General features: G+C 41.0%; 1 protein-coding gene across 6 annotated transcripts in view; it reads right to left on the bottom strand.

The window, feature by feature from the left end:
- Herc3 (HECT and RLD domain containing E3 ubiquitin protein ligase 3) overlaps positions 1 to 17087 on the bottom strand; it is a 92809-nt gene that overhangs the window by 37972 nt on the left and 37750 nt on the right. For 5 of the 6 annotated variants that reach the window (XM_034499561.2, XM_034499563.2, XM_076932157.1 and 2 more), the window contains 6 exons: positions 14280 to 14391; positions 12529 to 12718; positions 10386 to 10549; positions 10155 to 10268; positions 2367 to 2390; positions 2187 to 2276 (listed from right to left, as the gene is read on the bottom strand). In XM_034499561.2, coding sequence (XP_034355452.1) covers positions 2187 to 2276; positions 2367 to 2390; positions 10155 to 10268; positions 10386 to 10549; positions 12529 to 12718; positions 14280 to 14391 — 694 coding nt within the window. Of the gene's footprint in view, positions 1 to 2186; positions 2277 to 2366; positions 2391 to 10154; positions 10269 to 10385; positions 10550 to 11906; positions 12073 to 12528; positions 12719 to 14279; positions 14392 to 17087 lie in introns of those variants that run through there. The other variant, XM_076932158.1, reaches the window with a different exon arrangement.

Genomic DNA, 17087 nt, shown 5'->3' with positions numbered 1-17087 from the left:
ATTTACAGGATACCTAAATCTTCCTAGTATGGGCTCAACAAGATAAGCTGAAATAATTTATGAGTTATAGGATATGAATAAGTAGGCCAACTAAAGTGATTTCAATTCGTTAAGACTAAAATAACAATACACTTGAAGAATCATGACAGAGGACATGAAAACATGATTCTCAAAACAGGAGAAATAGAAACCAAGAGTCAGTGTGAAAAGTATCCATTTCAGCAGAGAACCTCCACCTCAGCAGTATCAAAGCTATAGCCATATAAAAGCAGATATAAATATAGATAGAGACAAAACCAGACAGAGACAGAAACACGAATGAAGGCATGCCCACTAAGAGCAGGGCTTGATAGATCTGGATTTCTAACTCACTAATGTCTCTGTATACATTCAAACAAAATATATTATATTTTATAATAAAATGCACAATAAATCAAACCATTAAACAATCGTTTTTGATTCATTAAGGACCACCCTATAATTTAATTTGCATCAACTCAGCAAATTGTGGTCCCCCCAGCCTGGGACCTGATTTTGCAAAACTATTGAACTAATAATGGTTTTCTATCATTTTAAAAGTTTGGGTATAATATTTACAATGTAAGAAAATATATGAAATTCAAACTTTAATATACATATATAGAAATTTGCTTTAATTTTGGGGTGTTTTGACATTCTTACAATTGTTTAACCCCCCTTTTTCTTTTCCTGAGGCTGCCGTCTGTGGAGGAAATAAATGGTTCTTAATAAAGACACAAGGTCCACAAGGCCCACATGTTTACTACCTGGCAGAAACAGAAATACCTATCACTCCAAGTCTACAGGAGTGTACACTGAACATAAAATTACTGAAGCTGGCATGGTGGTATACATCTATCATCTTAGCAACAGGGGCCTGGAGAAAGGCCAAGACTTCAAAGTAACCTTGGCTACACAGTGAAGTCAAAACTAGCCTGGAAAGAAACTCAACCAGTAGGTGGAAACGACCTTGACAATGAAATGTGTAAGATGCATGGGGTAAAAAATGGAAAAGTGCCACAGAAGACTGAAGGACAGGCCTGATCCAGCAGAGCAATAATCTGCCAAAAGCAAGATAGAGAGTCAATACACTCTCCATCAAAATTTTTATTTTTAAAAATCATTTTATTTTCTGTATATTAATATAATTGACATATCAGACATTCCTGTAACAGCATTATTTGATATATTTTATGCAGAAGAATAAAGAGAAAAAAAATCAGATTACAGAAATAAATCCACATAGCTAGAGACTCCTCACCTTTGACAAAGATGTTAAAAACACCCATTAGAAAAAGACAGCCTCTTCAACAGATGATACTGGAAGGGCTGGATATTCACAGAAATAGAAAAAGAAAGAAAGAAAAAAAAAAAGACAAAAACCCAACTAGATCCAACTCTCTTATTCCTGTATAAAAATCAACTCAAAAGACATCAAAGTGAACTTCATGTAAGACTTGGAAAATACTAGAGTAAAAGGTAAATTAAAAAATACTTAAAAACAGAGACTAGCCAAGGGCTTTCACAAAAAATAAATCTAAGAATTTACTGATGGGACTGCATGAAAATATGACATTTGCAGGAAAATGTCTGGAGGGGCACACCAAACCCAGGAGGAAAACACATCCTGCTTTCATCTGCACAATATATGTTTAACTGTAAATATTTACATGCACAGAAGAGGGGAACTGAGAGAGTAGAAGAGGCCTAACTGGGGCAACTGAGTACAGAAGAAAAGGTGAAAGGAGGGAGGGGTATTTTATCAGAGAAGGGGACCAGCAAGAGTGCGGCTCAGAGGGAGACAGAGGGTAATGGAAAAGCAAAGAACAAAGTATAATCACACACACACATGCACACACAAACGCACAATTTACATATACATAAAATTATATATATATGCGTGTGTGTGTGTGTGTGTGTGTGTGTGTGTGTGTGTGTATGTGTGCATATAATCCACTTCTAACCAGAATTTTTTTCAGAAGAAGCCTGGACTATAATTAGAGACTTTCTCAAAAAATAAAATAATAATAAAGTTATTTTAAAAATATAATTCTTTAAAGTCATAATAAAATTTCACTCAGAAACACCCCTTCCATGTGGAGATATTACAAGAGAATGTAGACAATGACAAGAATGGTAAAAGGAGGGGAAGATTCTGAGCAAGCCACCTGCATCTGTAACTCGGCATCAGTCTGCAGCATCTTGGTCTTGGCTTGGGCATCAAAGATGAAAGGATAGGAACAAAGGGTTACAGTATCCTAAAAGAAAACACATCATTAGTATTTTTACTGTGTCTACAGAGAAAGAACAGCACAGATACATACCTACATGCAAAAGGTATTATTTACCTGCATGATGGATGGTCTAGCCTTCTGTGTAAAGAACAGAAAAAAAAATTCTTACTTGAATTATAAAAGCATAATTTTATCCCTCCCCAAATATAAAATATATATTAACAAATCTTTTCACAGTCTCTGGTTATTCAGCCATCAACCTAATATCATTTCAATAGCTGACAATGTTTTGATGAGATAGAAGAAATGGTGGAATTAAACCCTTATGCCCAAGAACTTTCCAGACACTACAAACCAACAAAAGTGCACCATACTTACCTGGACCCCACAGAAAGAAGGACATTTAACAATAAGCTAGTAAAAGATCCCAGTCACTGAGCAGCCGGTGAACATGTCAAGGGACTGACTGCCAGGCAGAGATTACCAGCTGTTAGCTTCAGCTCAGCCAACAGGGCCCATGTGAGTTGTTATCTGTCTATCTATCCGACCACCTGTCCACTTGTCTATGGACCGGTACATCTACCTGAACCACGTCCTGTGTCTCACATGGATGATTCTACAGCCCTGCAGCTGAACCTGATGCTCTCTCTCATTGTTTTGATCCTATGACTCAGCTCTGCTGGCCTCTAGTAGCAATCTCTCTGGACTCAGCAACCCTGAAAGCACCTGCAATAGAGTTCTCTGCACCTGCTTCTTGTATGGCCTCTGAACTGTAGCTCCTTGAGCTCTTCTGTAGGCAACATGTAACCTGTGTGTATACTGTGTGAAACGTAATCCAGGATTTCACAGGTAAGACTAATAATTAAGACTAGCACAAAAGAGTGAACCGGCAGTGGCACAGCAGCTAAGGTAACCGGGCACGGCCCCTCTGCGTGCGTGTTCTCTCTCTCTCTCTCTCTCTCTCTCTCTCTCTCTCTCTTTCTCTCTCTGTGTGTGTGTTCGAATCCTGCTCTCGTCCCGCTCGTCTCCGCCCCATTCTCATGGGGGGGTGGGGGGGAAAACTAGCACAAAAGAGCTTGTAACTTGCTAATGGCCAGCTCTTGTGATAGCTAGCTCTTATGGTCCATTTACAATCTTCTGAAAAGCATTTTGGATATATTGGTAAGGGTGTTCAAAGGGGAAATGAAGCATCATGGAAGTGTGAAACATCATTCTATGGGCTGCGGTCCTGGCCGGATTAAGAAGTGAGAATGCCAGACTATGGGAGTAGCTCAGTTAGTGGAGTGCATGCCTTGCATGTATAAACCCTCAGTTTGATTCCCAACACTACATAGACTGAGCAAGGTGGTGCGTGCTTATGATGCTCAACCCAGAGAGGGTAGGGCAGGGGTAGATAAGGCAGTCAAGGTCATTCTCTGACTCTGAGGCCAGATCGAGCTACAGAAGGGCTTATAGCAAAAAGAAAGGACAAAAGGAAGGAAGGAAGGAAGGAAGGGAGGGAGGGAGGGAGGGAGGGAGGGAGGGAGGGAGGGAGGGAGGGAGGGAGGGAGAGAGGGAGAGAGGGAGAGAGGGAGAGAGGGAGAGAGAGAGAGAGAGATCTGAGTGACTGAATTCCTGAACGATACCATGAACTCGACTGCCCCCATTGCCGTGCCTCATCCACCATGAGGGACTGCATCCCTCTGAACCCCTTTAAATTGCTTTTTTTTTTTTTTTCAGGCTTATAGTCACAGCAATGTGGAAAATGACTAGTAAATGTGAATTCACCGTTGTTCAATAAACTGATACTGCAGAAAGACACAAACATATCCGTCTATGTTTCTAGCATGGTGTGCTCTTGACAGCTATGTAATAAGTATCTTGACCAGAAACACAAAAATGAGCAATAAAGATCATTTTGATCTGTGACATTTATCAAAAGGAAACAATGAACGAAATTCATGCTTAGAGACCTGAGTGCACTACGCTGCTGTTGCTTTAATGTCTCCCAGAATGTTCTGTGTTCTTAAAATGATTCTTCTGAACAAAACAAAAACATTACAGAAGATCTCTTCTTACCTACGTGTAATCACACAGTTTACACTCATCTGTTAATGACTGTGCAGGCGGATTATAAACACTTAACTGTGTGAGCACAGTGAGAAAAGAAAAAGAAATTTTCCCCTGGTAGATGCTGCGGTTACTAAGGAAAAAGCCAATGCTAGCTCGCTCCATGAATAAGATTTCACAGCAGAGGGAGAAAAAGAGCTGAATCATTCCTGACGGCCTGTGGGAGAATCAAGCCTGCGCCTGGCGGCTGAAGTCCTTCTCTCGAACGCTAGAATGCTCGCTTCCAGGCCACACTAGCTCACCACTCGGAGCCAGTGAAGCTAAGCACTTGGCTAACTATGTTATCTTATGTATATTATATGAATAAGAACTACACTTCCTTTTGTGTGTATGCATATTTAAATGAAGTTGTATAACAACAATAATAATTAAAATCCATCCTATTGATACTTTAGAACTATATTCCTTGAGGGATCTTACAACATTTGTCTACACTGAGAAACACCAGAGACAATTCCAGTCCATGGAACCAAGTCTGGAACACATAATGCAGGTGACTCTAGGTCACTCTCATACTAATATATCAAGATATTTTTAATTGAACTATTGGATTGATCACCTCTTATAAGACTGTTTATCCTGGGCTATTCATTTCCCAGAAATGGGTCTCACAAGCTTGGGAACGTCAAAGCCTCTGCCTGCAACACAGTTGTACCTATGGCATAAATTCATTTTTCAAACTATATGAAACAAAAGCCATAAATAAGGAAATAGTTCAGAGCTGAAGAATCAGAAACACCCTTTCTTAAGTAAGAAATCATCACTTCCTAGATACGCTGACAAGGCGGCTCTGCACATAGACATATAAGGTCTGAAACTGAAACAGCTGCTTCTGTTCAGGCCCCGCCTTCTCTTCCTTGTATGTGCCCAGTACCGACATCTAAGGGCAAACACTCCCCATGTGCTGCATCTCCTTTGATGAACCAGCAAGATGTCAAAGATTTCTCAGATTTTTGTCTCTGAAAGCCTTTGCAAACCAGTGAATGTCTCACCTGCACTGCCCTCTACAGAGCCTACAAAGACATTCACCCTATATGCCTTTTAGTGTTCAAATGAAGACTATGGCACATTATTAGCCAGTAAGATAAGCCACTATTGCCTCCCCCCTTTTTTCCTTCTTTTCCTTTCTTATTTTTTTTTCCAATGTAGTATTTTTTTCTTGTTTATTTGGGAATTTCACATTGTGTACCCTGATCACACCTACTTCCCAGTTCTCCCAGGTCTGCCTCTTCCCTACGGCTGTGACCTCCTTCTACAAAAGAAAAAAAAAAATACAAAAACCAAGTTCAATTTATGTTGTCTATATACTCAGTAGAGTATGATCAAACTAACAGTGGCCAGCACCTTAAAGAAAACAGTCCTTCCCTAACCACACTCCTGCTAGAAACCATTATGGAGAACTACATTTTAGCATCCTTATCACAATTTTTAAGAGTTCTTTTTGATAGTTTTCTGTCCAGGCTGTTACGGTTTTCACAGGGAGGAGGTGTCACAGAAGCTTTCCCAACTGTAAATCTGTAGTCATTGATGCCACTGAAAAAGTAGCTTTCTTGCCCTTAACAGTCAGCAGAAGCACAGATCATGAACTTTGCACAAAGTTTCTGGCAACCACATGAACTAAGGACATCAACATGGCCCCGGGTGATTATACAGGCCACTCACATTGACATAACCTCTAGTGGCAACCTGGAGACCATGGACACCAACATGGCTTCCTGTGGTAGCACAGACTATGGACATCTACCTGGCCTCCAGTGGCAGCCCAGACCATGAACAACCCACATGAACCTCAGGCCTCAACAGGGCCTGGAGTGGCAGACTAAAAAAATGAACATGGGCTCCAGGCACAACCTGGACCACAGAGGTCTTTGAGGTAGTTAACTCCAGAAGAGAACTGATCTGGACATTCAGTTGCTTCTGAGAACCAGAGCATTCTTTTGGCTAGGCAGCATGTTTGGGGCCAAGTCTGCACAAGCTCCAGGCTGCTTCCCATCACCCTATCCACCATATTCTGCAACTGTGTCCACAGCAGCCTTCTCTCACACCTGACATCAGCAACCAGTCCCTAGCTCCATGTCACTGCTTCTTTGCTCCTCAATCTCTCCTACCTCTCCCTCGCATAAGTGTTCATTGTAGTAGCTCTGGAAACTGCACTGTATCACATGGTGTACAGACTTACATGCAAATATTTATTGCAATGAGTCATAGGTCTGGTTCAAGGTGTCTGGTTTCTGAAGCACCATAAATATTGGACCATTGCCGAGAGACTTAGATGTCCTGCTGTTGCCCAGAGTTAGGATGTTGTTGTGGCTAGGTTCTTGATGTTGACCACCCAAGAGTTGCCAGGCTTGCCCTTGGTCCTTGTAGCCTGAGGGCACCACAGCCCTGCACTATCTGTCTTCCAAGAGAAGAGTGTGGGCTGCGGTCACAGCAGCTTCAGGCTGGGGGCCAGCTAGCAGGCCTACTGTTGAGCTTGTAGGATGCAGGCAAGCACCACTGCACCTGGTTCTCCGGTCACAGTGATCAACATTGGTGGATGGCTGGCTGAGAGTTCCACAGCAGCAGCCTTATTCTGTAATGACATGTTTCCAAGGGAGCGCCAGGCTGCTTGCAGGACATCACCCTGTTGTCGGTGCCAGTCACCAGGGTTAGGCTTGGAAGATGTGGGCAGCACTGATACCCTGTGCCTTTCATCTCCCAGCAGGACAAGCAGCACCAGATGCAACCATGGTGGCTCCATGCTGGGGGCTAGGCAGCAGGCCTAGGGCGAGCCCTCTTCAGTATTGACTGACCTATTTCTATAGGAGCTTCAGGCATGGCACATCTCCCTGTGGTGGATGTTGCCCCTGCTCCTGGCTCCTTGCTCATCAGGCACAGTCTTTGTGCTTGCAGCTGGATGAGATGTAACAGTGAACAGTATAGACTGGTAGTTCTCTGCAGCACGAAGCTCTGGTCTACCGTCTTTCTTTCCAATTCCGTGAGTCCATTTTATCAGCATTTTCACATAAGCCTTTACCTTTAGCTTTGTTTGCCCATCAATAGAACCTCAGGGGAGATGCCACACATGCTTTATAGCCTGGTGACATCAGATCTTCCCCTAGGTCCGTAACCTATGAAACCCATCTTCATGCTATAGATAACATGTTCTTTACTACACGGTTTTGCTATAGTCACATTTTAACCTTTAGTGTGCACATGGGATGGAGATAACTGGTACAGGAAACCTTTTTTCCTAAATTGTACTGTACCTAAATTATCTAAAATTAACTGCCTGGTGTTAGACTTCAGAAGTTTGAGCCAGCCTGGCTAGGTCTTGCTGAACTGAGTTTCTTTCTTGTCTCTCCATAATTCATTTCTTTGCAGGCCTCAGCAATTGCAGGGACACCACCTATGCCCAGACAGTTCTTTCAGGATGGACCACTGAAAGTGTACCACCTATTCACTGTGCTAGTACCAGGCTAAAATATTAATACAGCAAACCAATTACTCTTTATTTTTAAGTGACTAAAAAAAAATAAAACTATATAAAATTTCACCAGCATTTAAGGCAAAACTTTAAGACACCAAGAAGCTTACATTTCAATTCTAATTACACTGTCCCTTATGTAATAGAAAAATTCTACTGGAAGCATAAAATGTCACACATAAACTTCGGCTGATTTCCTATCTTGTTGTAGTAATGGCTTTAACTAGCAAAGAGGAGATGAAAATTTTTCGAGATCTAGTCTAGTAAGACACTTGATTATTACATGTTCACAGAAAAACTTATTTCAGTACCTTTACTCAGAGACCATGGTTATGAGCATTAACATTCTCATGTAACCAACTTCTTTCTTAAGGCCAGAAAGAAAGAGAAGGACAGACTGTCAGAGCAAACTGAGTGAGAGAAAACTGTTCAACTTGCCCAGGCCTCTGTGTTCTACCTAGGGGCGAAGCAGTTACCTGAAATAACTCAAGACTCGTGTCTATCTCTAACATTTTATAATTTACAAACTGATACTTATAATTTTAAAAGAAAGTAAGACTAGAGCCCATGGATGCTCCCATGTTAAAATTCCAACAAAACTCTTTTAAAACATGATTTCTATTGAAAAGTAATTTTTTGTTTTCACAACAATAACAAAAGTTATTTTACAGACTTACAAAAGTTTTTACAAACTTACAAAACTTACAAAGTGTCCCCAAAATTTTAATTTTTCATTAGAATATTTCTATTACTTTGATCATCTATCATCTGACAAGGAAAACTAACTTGCCTATTTTGTTAAATACACTTATATAAATATTCTGCCTTTAGAGCCCATTCCAGAGCTAAAAACCTTACAGGAAAAAAAAAATCCATCCTAATGCCAGTGATGAATCTGTAAGACTAGCAAAAACTCATGACAGATGTATCTGCTGTACCAGCTGCATTAAACACAAGTACTAAGTGATAACTTGTTTTCTGATATTCAGATTTGTATGAATTCATATATCCAGGCCAGTCTGCTATCACTGAGCAATTGCTGCCATGCCTACGATGGTAGGCAGGAATCCACAGAGCCTTGAGTTCTGTGTCAGACATCATCAGAGTTGGGGCAGAAATGTATGGCATCTGTATTTGAGCTTTCCTCAATAAGAGGTTGGTCACAGGGTCTGGAAAGTTGACACAAGAGTGAAATAGCCTTACTCTCAGAAAACGAATAGTCAATGATCCTAAATGTCAGAGATAAATCAGTGGGGATGCAGCCCACAGAGCCTCATCTAGAAGATGTTCTTGCACCAGCCAGCTAGTGACTTCTGGAAGCTAGTTATGTGCCAGATCGCCCAAGACCCAACAAATGCTGCAAGTTTATATATTAATATCTTGATGTTTAATTTGTGGCTCAAAAAAGTAAGTAAACAGTATAAATCTATATCATTCTCACTATTTTCAAATGTACAAATCAGCAATATTAAGAATATTTGCATGGACTAGAGATACATAGTTCACTAGGTGGGTGCTTGTCTAGATCAATGAAGTCCTCAGTACAATATCCAGCGGTGCATAAAATACAGGTATGGAAGCACACACTAATAGTTGCAGAACTTGTAAGGAGGTGAGGGGCAGGAGGATCAAGGTCATCTTTGGATATGTAAGTCAGAAGCTACCCTAGAATACATGAGATCTTATCTCAAAAACAAAACAAAACAAACAAAAACCATAAGGGCTTTCAGAGAAGGCTCAGCAGTTAAAGATACAAGACCCAGGTTTGATCCTCAGTACACATATAAGAAGCTCACCGCAGTACACAGACATATATTCAAATAAAACACTCAGAAACATAAAATAAAATATTAAAGTCAATAGACTGATAGATAAACAAGAGCCCCTGAAACAGCCACACTGTTGTACAACAGAATTCCAGAACTGTTTCATCTTGGAGAACTGGAACCTAAAATACATTAAAAACAACTTGAGTTTCCCAGTGCCTCCAAACCACCTCTGCCAACCATTCCACTTTCTGCATTTATCAATCTGACTGCTTTAGATACTTGGATTTACTTTTCTTTTTTCTTTTCTTTAAATGTAGTTATTGGTATTAAACATAGACCCCTGAGCATGCTAAACACAAAGTCCACCACTAAGTTACAACCCTAGCCCTACATACTTCATGAGACTTATGACACTTATGGTTACCTAAAATACTTGCAAGTTTCAAGAATTCCAAAGTAGTAACAGCATTCAAGTCAAAGGCAAGGTGTATGGCTCAAGTGCACACCTCAAACACAAAAGGCTAAAGCCTTAAAATATGCTTTACAGGAAATTCTTACCATCCCAGATTGATGCAAAAACCACATGAGGTAGTCTTCCTGAATATCCACAAGACTAGAAATCTCAGGGATATAAAATTTATCGTATTCCACGTGCTTCACCTTAAGATTTACCTGATAATGAACAAAATAAGAACAACTAAAACCAAAGAATTGGGAAGTCTCCCAGAGAAAGCCTGGGGCAGAATGCTTCATCCCTCCACACCCTCCCCCTTCATCCCCAAGGGTTACCTTGTACAACTTCTCCAGAAGCTTGAGGGTTGCAGTCATGTAATTGTTAAACACTACTGGGATTAGGAATGTCTTCCTTCCCCTTAGGAGGTAAAGGACGGCACCTTTATAGAGGGTTACCAGCTTCATGAAGTATTTTGGGCAGGCCTGAGACCACCAGTTATCTTAAGAAAGGAAGAAAGAAAGACATGTCTTAGCATATAACCCTGGACAAGTGTTCTTATGTCATCTTCCTGCTAGCTATAACTCCTGTGGCTAGAAGGTAAGTATTAGTCTACAAGACAGCTTCTCAAAAATGATCTTTCAAAGGAACCATTAAAACATGTGTGGAGAAACAGTTATACAAGAGGCTCTAACACTTTTAACTCCTCCTTTCTCTCCCCTGCCTCTTTCTTTCTTAAAAGTTTTTATGTTGGAGTTTTCGTTATTTTCTGAGATACAGGCTGAAGGCTAACCTGAAAACACTCAGTTCCGAGGCTGTGGGGACTGGACATATACTCCGGGCAGAATGCTGACTGCAGCCACTGCAGTCGTATTTGTGCGCCCTCAACCTTTTGGGACTGATCTCAGCCACTAACGACATTTTGTACAAGGGACACTTCACACTTAGAGGACGTGGGAAACTATTCCTTCCTGTTATGAGACATAATGATTTTAAGAAATTGATTATGTTTATTCTCCCCGAGCAGTGCCTTTCCATTCAAGCAGGATTATATCACTGTATCTTCATAAATGAACTCAGCCATACTGAAATCCATAAGGTTTCCTTGTTTAAAATATTTCATTAAAAATTAAAGTGGGAGGGCTGCCGGAGAGCTGGCTCAGTGTCCAAGGGCACTGACTGTTCTTCCTGGGGTCCCAGGTTTGATTCCTACCACATACACTCATTCTCATAATCATCTGAAACTCCAGTTCTCAGGGATCTGATGCCCTCTTCTGGCCTCCACGGCACCAGACACGCATATGGTACAGCGACATACATGCAGGCAAAATATCCATACACATAAAAGAAACCTTAAAAAAAAATCACAGTGGGAGAAACATCAAATAAAAAGGACAAACTACTGAGAGCTGTTGGATTTGTGTGACAGGCATCTGTTGGGTTTGCTCTACTTTAAGGTTTTCTCTTCAATTTGAACTGGCAGGTGTCAGAAATAAACTAATTATAAAACCGAATAATCCAGTTCTGTTTTGTGCTAACTGGCCTAGAAAAATTTTAAAAGCTAAAACGCCAAAAATTTAAGTCTGATAAAATGTCTTTTAAAACAGCCACTGCTCTATTTTACACCTATTAGAAACAGCCAAGAACACATGCTCTGAACAGGCCCTGATGCTGGGAAGTAGCACGTGCTAACGTGTTGCTGATGAAGTCATCATAACTCTTGTTTGAAGGCGGAAGCAACAGAATAGCTAGAAGCAGGTCAGTTCTCTTGAGGGCAAACCATGCTGCACTGATACTCAGGCCACCTGAACCACAGACGTTACCAAGTTGAAAGGAACACCTGGAAAAATTACCAAGGGAGGGGAAAAAAGTCAAAAGCCAGGGGACAGGTGTCTGCACCACATTACTAAAAAAACGTCTCGGCGCTACTCCAGCAGAGACCCTTTCCAGCCCGCTGAGGAACGGAAGGTTCTTATCTCAGCAAAGTGTCCGGAGCCTGCAAAAATCAGTGTGGACTCAACTGTCCTAAAAAAGAAAAAGAAAACAAACATTCCGTAAGTCCTCACTGGGTCACTCTGTCCCTCCTTGTATGGAGATCTCTGCCTCACTCAATCGGTTCATTTGACTCCCACCCGCTAACATCAGCACTGGAGATGGACAGACAGAAGGATACTAATATTTGAGGCATTGCAACTGCAAGCAAATGTGGGGAGGGGGCGGTTTAAAGTTGAATAACCGAACTTTATGAAAATCTCAAAATTGAGATTCATCTCCCATGAATCATTTCACATGAGTTAAATATGAGATCAGTTCGCCCGAACTGCAAACAAGGTTAGCAAGGTATCAACAGCAAAGAAAGGAGTGGGTGCCAAAGCGAGTAAATGGCGACAAACAGATTGTTAGATCTCAGTCCACAAGAGCCAGCTGACAAAACAAAGCGAGTAAGTCCAAAGCCAGTGGTATTAAATTTGATGAATTTACCTAATACTTTGCTAGGGTTTGTTTCCAGCCGCAGAATGGCCATCGCCAGGGGAATGGTCAGCGTTATGTAATACTTAGAATCCTGAAGCAGCGGAAACTCCGGCAGTATCAAATAGATTCTCATTGCTTCCACATCTGGGGGTGAACTTGACAACTGTGGAATGAGGCAACTTTCAAAGCTGTTTAATATCTGTAAGAAAGAAAAAAAAAGTGAGAAATGTAAACATATCTGAGACTTAACTCATCTCTAAATTCAAAAGATTTAATGAACTCACAACCACTCGGTTGCTCACTCATTTGGTGTGCACAGAACAAACAGAAGGAGTCAGGTGCTGCTTCAGACTCCCAGCATGTGAAGAGAAGGAAGGAAGTTCCCACCCCTCAGACCTGGTACTTTAGAGGCAACTCCTTAGGAAGATATGAGCAACAGACAGTATAAGTGCCAACACTAATGCTTTTGCAAAATTACAGCTTGTACAAGGTGTATCATTTCTTCTTGCTGTTCCCTTTGTCTTAACAGCAGAACTCTGTAGCGGGATTTTTTCCCACAAGTTGGGAGGAGCTAAGGTGGGAGGAGTAAGGAGAGGAAGAAGAGGATAAGGAGAGGAAGAGGAGAAAGAACAGGAGGTGCTAGGAGAGAGAAGACCAGAGTAATCAGCCCTTAAAATTTCTGCATTACTAGGTCTGTCAGATGATCCTGGGCCAGAAGGCTGAAGACCAGTTGCTCCAATGTTTTGAAGTAAAGGACTGTCCAGGTGTTCAGCGGTCTCTATAAACTGGCTAAGTTTTAGAAGCCATGCTTTGTGCTTCCCATAATTTCAGTTAATTCAGTCATTCTGGATTTTTGATGGGGTTGAAGATTTGTAGTCTCATAGCCAACCCAGGCTATTTACTTTGGGACAGTGGATTTGAGAGGATGGTTTTCAAATGACATTCATTCTAAAGCCAGGACATAAGCCAGGTTCAGAACTAAGTCTCTTAGTTAGGAGAGATGACAGAGGTTCTGTTTAGTTAACAAAAATAATGGACTGGGTATTAGGTCTATCTTGTTCCTTACTGATACAAATTGGTATAGCTGTATTCTAGTTGTATTTTGAGAGAATGTGTTTTTTTGTTTGTTTGTCTTTTAATTTTAACAGGAAGGGTGATTTGTAACAGGATATTCTTTCGCAAGTTGGGAGGAGCTAAGGTGGGAGGAGTAAGGAGAGAAGGAGAGGAAGAGGAAAAGGAAGAGGAGGAGCTAGGGGAGAGAAGACCAGAGAGAGGGGAAAATGGATGTGGATCTGTCTCTAGCAGTCAAAGGTAGTTGATATATCTAGATTGGGTATTGCGTTACACCTCTGATTGTGTGGGCATCTTGTTACTGAGCATTACCAAATATATAAAGCCTTTGGATAATCTAAGCATTAGAGTCTCATTTCCTACTGGGCCTGCGTGGATGGCAGGATGGTCTGGGCTCAGCCCAGCCTTGTGGAGACAGTGTGGAAGATTGGCAGAGCCATTTCCCACACTGGCATCTCTTGGGTGCCAGGACTGGTGTTTCTGGCTGGCCAGCTCTAGCCGTGGCACGTGAGTGGCCTCTGGCCACTTCCAGCTGCAGAGCAGTTGGCTTTAGGATTCGGTGCACTTTGGCCTGAGCTAAGCAGAGCTGCCACCGCTTAGATGGTTGGCCCAAGAATACGACTATTTAAATTATTACTTCAACAGAACTCTCCAAGGTAAACTGAATTTTATGAATGTAAACAACGTACCTGTTCTAGAATCATGGAGTGCTGAGAGTGCATTAACTTCTCAAATAGAATCCTAGTGGAGTTCAGGTCAATCCCAGGGATTTTGGGGCTGGTTTTAAAATGTTCATCAATTCTAAACAAACAAGCAAAAATCCGTATGAAATTAAACACAAGGCAAATACTGATTAAAAAAAAAAAAAAACCAAACTATAAGTATTTAATTAGCTAACCCAGTCTAGACAGATCTTAATTTGACCTAGTAAATAAGATATTCAAGAACACTAATTTGGGAAAGACCAGAGGATTAAGCCTTAAAGCAATTCTACCTACCCCACTTTGGTTGTTTCTTTTTAATTTGAGAAAGGGTCTTATTAGGTAGCCCCTGCCCGCCTAGAAGTCTCTATGTAGATCAGGCTGGCCTTGAACACAGAGATCCACCTGCCTCTGTCCCCTAAGTGCTGGGGACAATTCCACTGTTATACATGACTTTAAATGTTTCAAGCCTTTTCGCCCTCAAGTCAAAGTAGAAACTCTACCATTTCAAGCCAGGCCTTCACAAAGCATGAAAGCAGGTCCCTTGCCCAACCCACTTCTATGGGTTTTTTTTGTTTTGTTTGTTTGTTTGTTTGTTTTGCTAGATGTGGATGTTGCAGCTGGTTGCAATCACCCACCCACACTCACACATTTCCCTTATGCAAAAGGGGCCCACTCCTAAAAGATGGCACATCGACCCTCTTATTTCAAGCCTTCCTCAAGAACTATTCAAAATAAATATCAGATCAAAAAAGCCAAGTTATTATCTCTCTTACTTAAACAGATTCAATTACAGTTACCTCCCAGGGATTTTACAGCTAGTGTTCAAACTTTATTAGCAATAAAATCATTTTTCCAACTCCACATAGTCTAGCTCCCCAGAGACAAAGGATATTTCTAAGAGTGTCACTCTTGAATATATTATATCTATTAGTTTGCAAAAATAGTCATTTGAAAAACAGGCTTTGTTCTGAGTAATGTATATATACAAGTGATTTAACAATCTCTGACAATGTTACAATAGATGAAAACTCAGAATGTAGACATTGCATATATTAGAATCAAAATGGCAAAACCCAGAACAGCTGATTAGACTTCCTTAATGAGTATTTTGTTCTTGTACCTACAATGAATTAACCAAGACATTAAGTTTAATATCCTAGAGGTAACCTTGAACAAAGGCGGAAGGACTTTTTCCTATGTTGTTAGGAAAAATCTCAATGAAAGAGGGCCCCCTTCCCCCACATTCTCTCCTGCATTATCTGTTAGTTTTGTTCCTGAACTCAGCCATTCTGACTGGGGTAAGCCGATATCTCAGTCATTTTAATTTGCATTTCCCTAATCATTAAGGATGTTGAATAATTTTAAAGATATTTCTTAGTCACACATTAGATTGAATGCATACATATGCATGGGATTTATTAGAATAGCTTACAGGATATGGTCTGACTAGTTCAACAATGACTGTTTTTCCATAAAATGACCAGGAATTCAGTAGTTTTTTCAGACTATGTGGCTGGATATCTCACTGGTCTTTGGTTTATGTTAGAATCCAGAAGTAGGTTTTAATACCAGCAAAGGAATGCCTCAGCAACAGGACAAATGATCCTGTCCTGAAGAGTCAGGGTAAATAGGCAAAAAATAAAAGCTTTCATGTGGCTGGCACCAGGAGGTGTGGCCCAGGTTTATGGTTGGTCTGTTGATCTCACATAATACATACTGAGGTGAGCATTCCAACCCTAAAAATAGATGAGCAGGTATTCTTATAATAGGATATGGAGTCCTTTGGGTTTATGCCCAAGTCTGCTATAACTGAATCATGTGGCAGATCTGTAAATCACACAGAGAACTAACGTCTAACTCGTCGCTATACTTAAAACGTTCTTTGACTATATATATTAATTACACATAGTGCACTTTTACATAGGGACATTTCCATACTAGCAAATGTTGTGCACTGAGCTCACTGCTCCCTATCTATCTTGATCAGCTTCCCTTTTACCCACTCCTGTTAGTCCTCATTGCTATACTTTGCATTTGGAATATCTGCTTAATAGCATGTGTAGAAAGCATGGACTTCAGCCTGTAGCATCACTGGGAGGGAGCGGAGCACTTAGAAGTTGAGATATAGTGTTTGCACCTTTCGATACTGGACCTTTGTCCTTTCCCATCTCTTCCCTGACAGCCAATGTAACATGAGTAGCTTCTACATGGAATTTTCTCCTACAATAATGGATGTCCTTACCACTGGCCCTAAAGAAACATGATACCTGACCATGGACTGAAGATGCTGCAAATGTACCTAAGGGAAGCATGTCTTTATCAGTCATCACCAGTATGTTTCACAACAACAGAGAGCTGAGTGACATATTCATCCTAATATTTCATTAATCTAGTCGGTGATTAAAAAGAACCGCAAACTGATAGGACTTGGGATCCCTGAAGATCCTAATTCCTGACAAGGTCATTCTGCTGCATGAGGTTCCTGGGGGCCATCTGCAGAAGAGATAAGGCCAAAGGAGACATCCTATTTGCTGCCTCTGGTTTTGGCCAGAGCTGAGCCTGACTGAATCCACAGAGCCCCAGAACAAAGCCTCCCTAAGACCTCTACATGACTTCACTCCTGTTGAGAAATGAAAAATTACCTGAGCAAACTACAGAAACAAAGAACTATTGGAGAATCCTGAATTTAAGAACAAATCATACACACATGTGAGAGCAGCACTTTGGGACAGCCTGGAGTTCTAGCTTTGCGTCACACGTCTCCCAAGGGACCGTTTCTCTCTGCAAATCTGC

Source organism: Arvicanthis niloticus, chromosome 4 (assembly GCF_011762505.2).
Source record: "Arvicanthis niloticus isolate mArvNil1 chromosome 4, mArvNil1.pat.X, whole genome shotgun sequence".
Taxonomy (NCBI): Eukaryota; Metazoa; Chordata; class Mammalia; order Rodentia; family Muridae; genus Arvicanthis; species Arvicanthis niloticus.
Note: the sequence above shows the minus strand (reverse complement) of the source record. Positions and strands in the feature narration are given on the sequence as shown.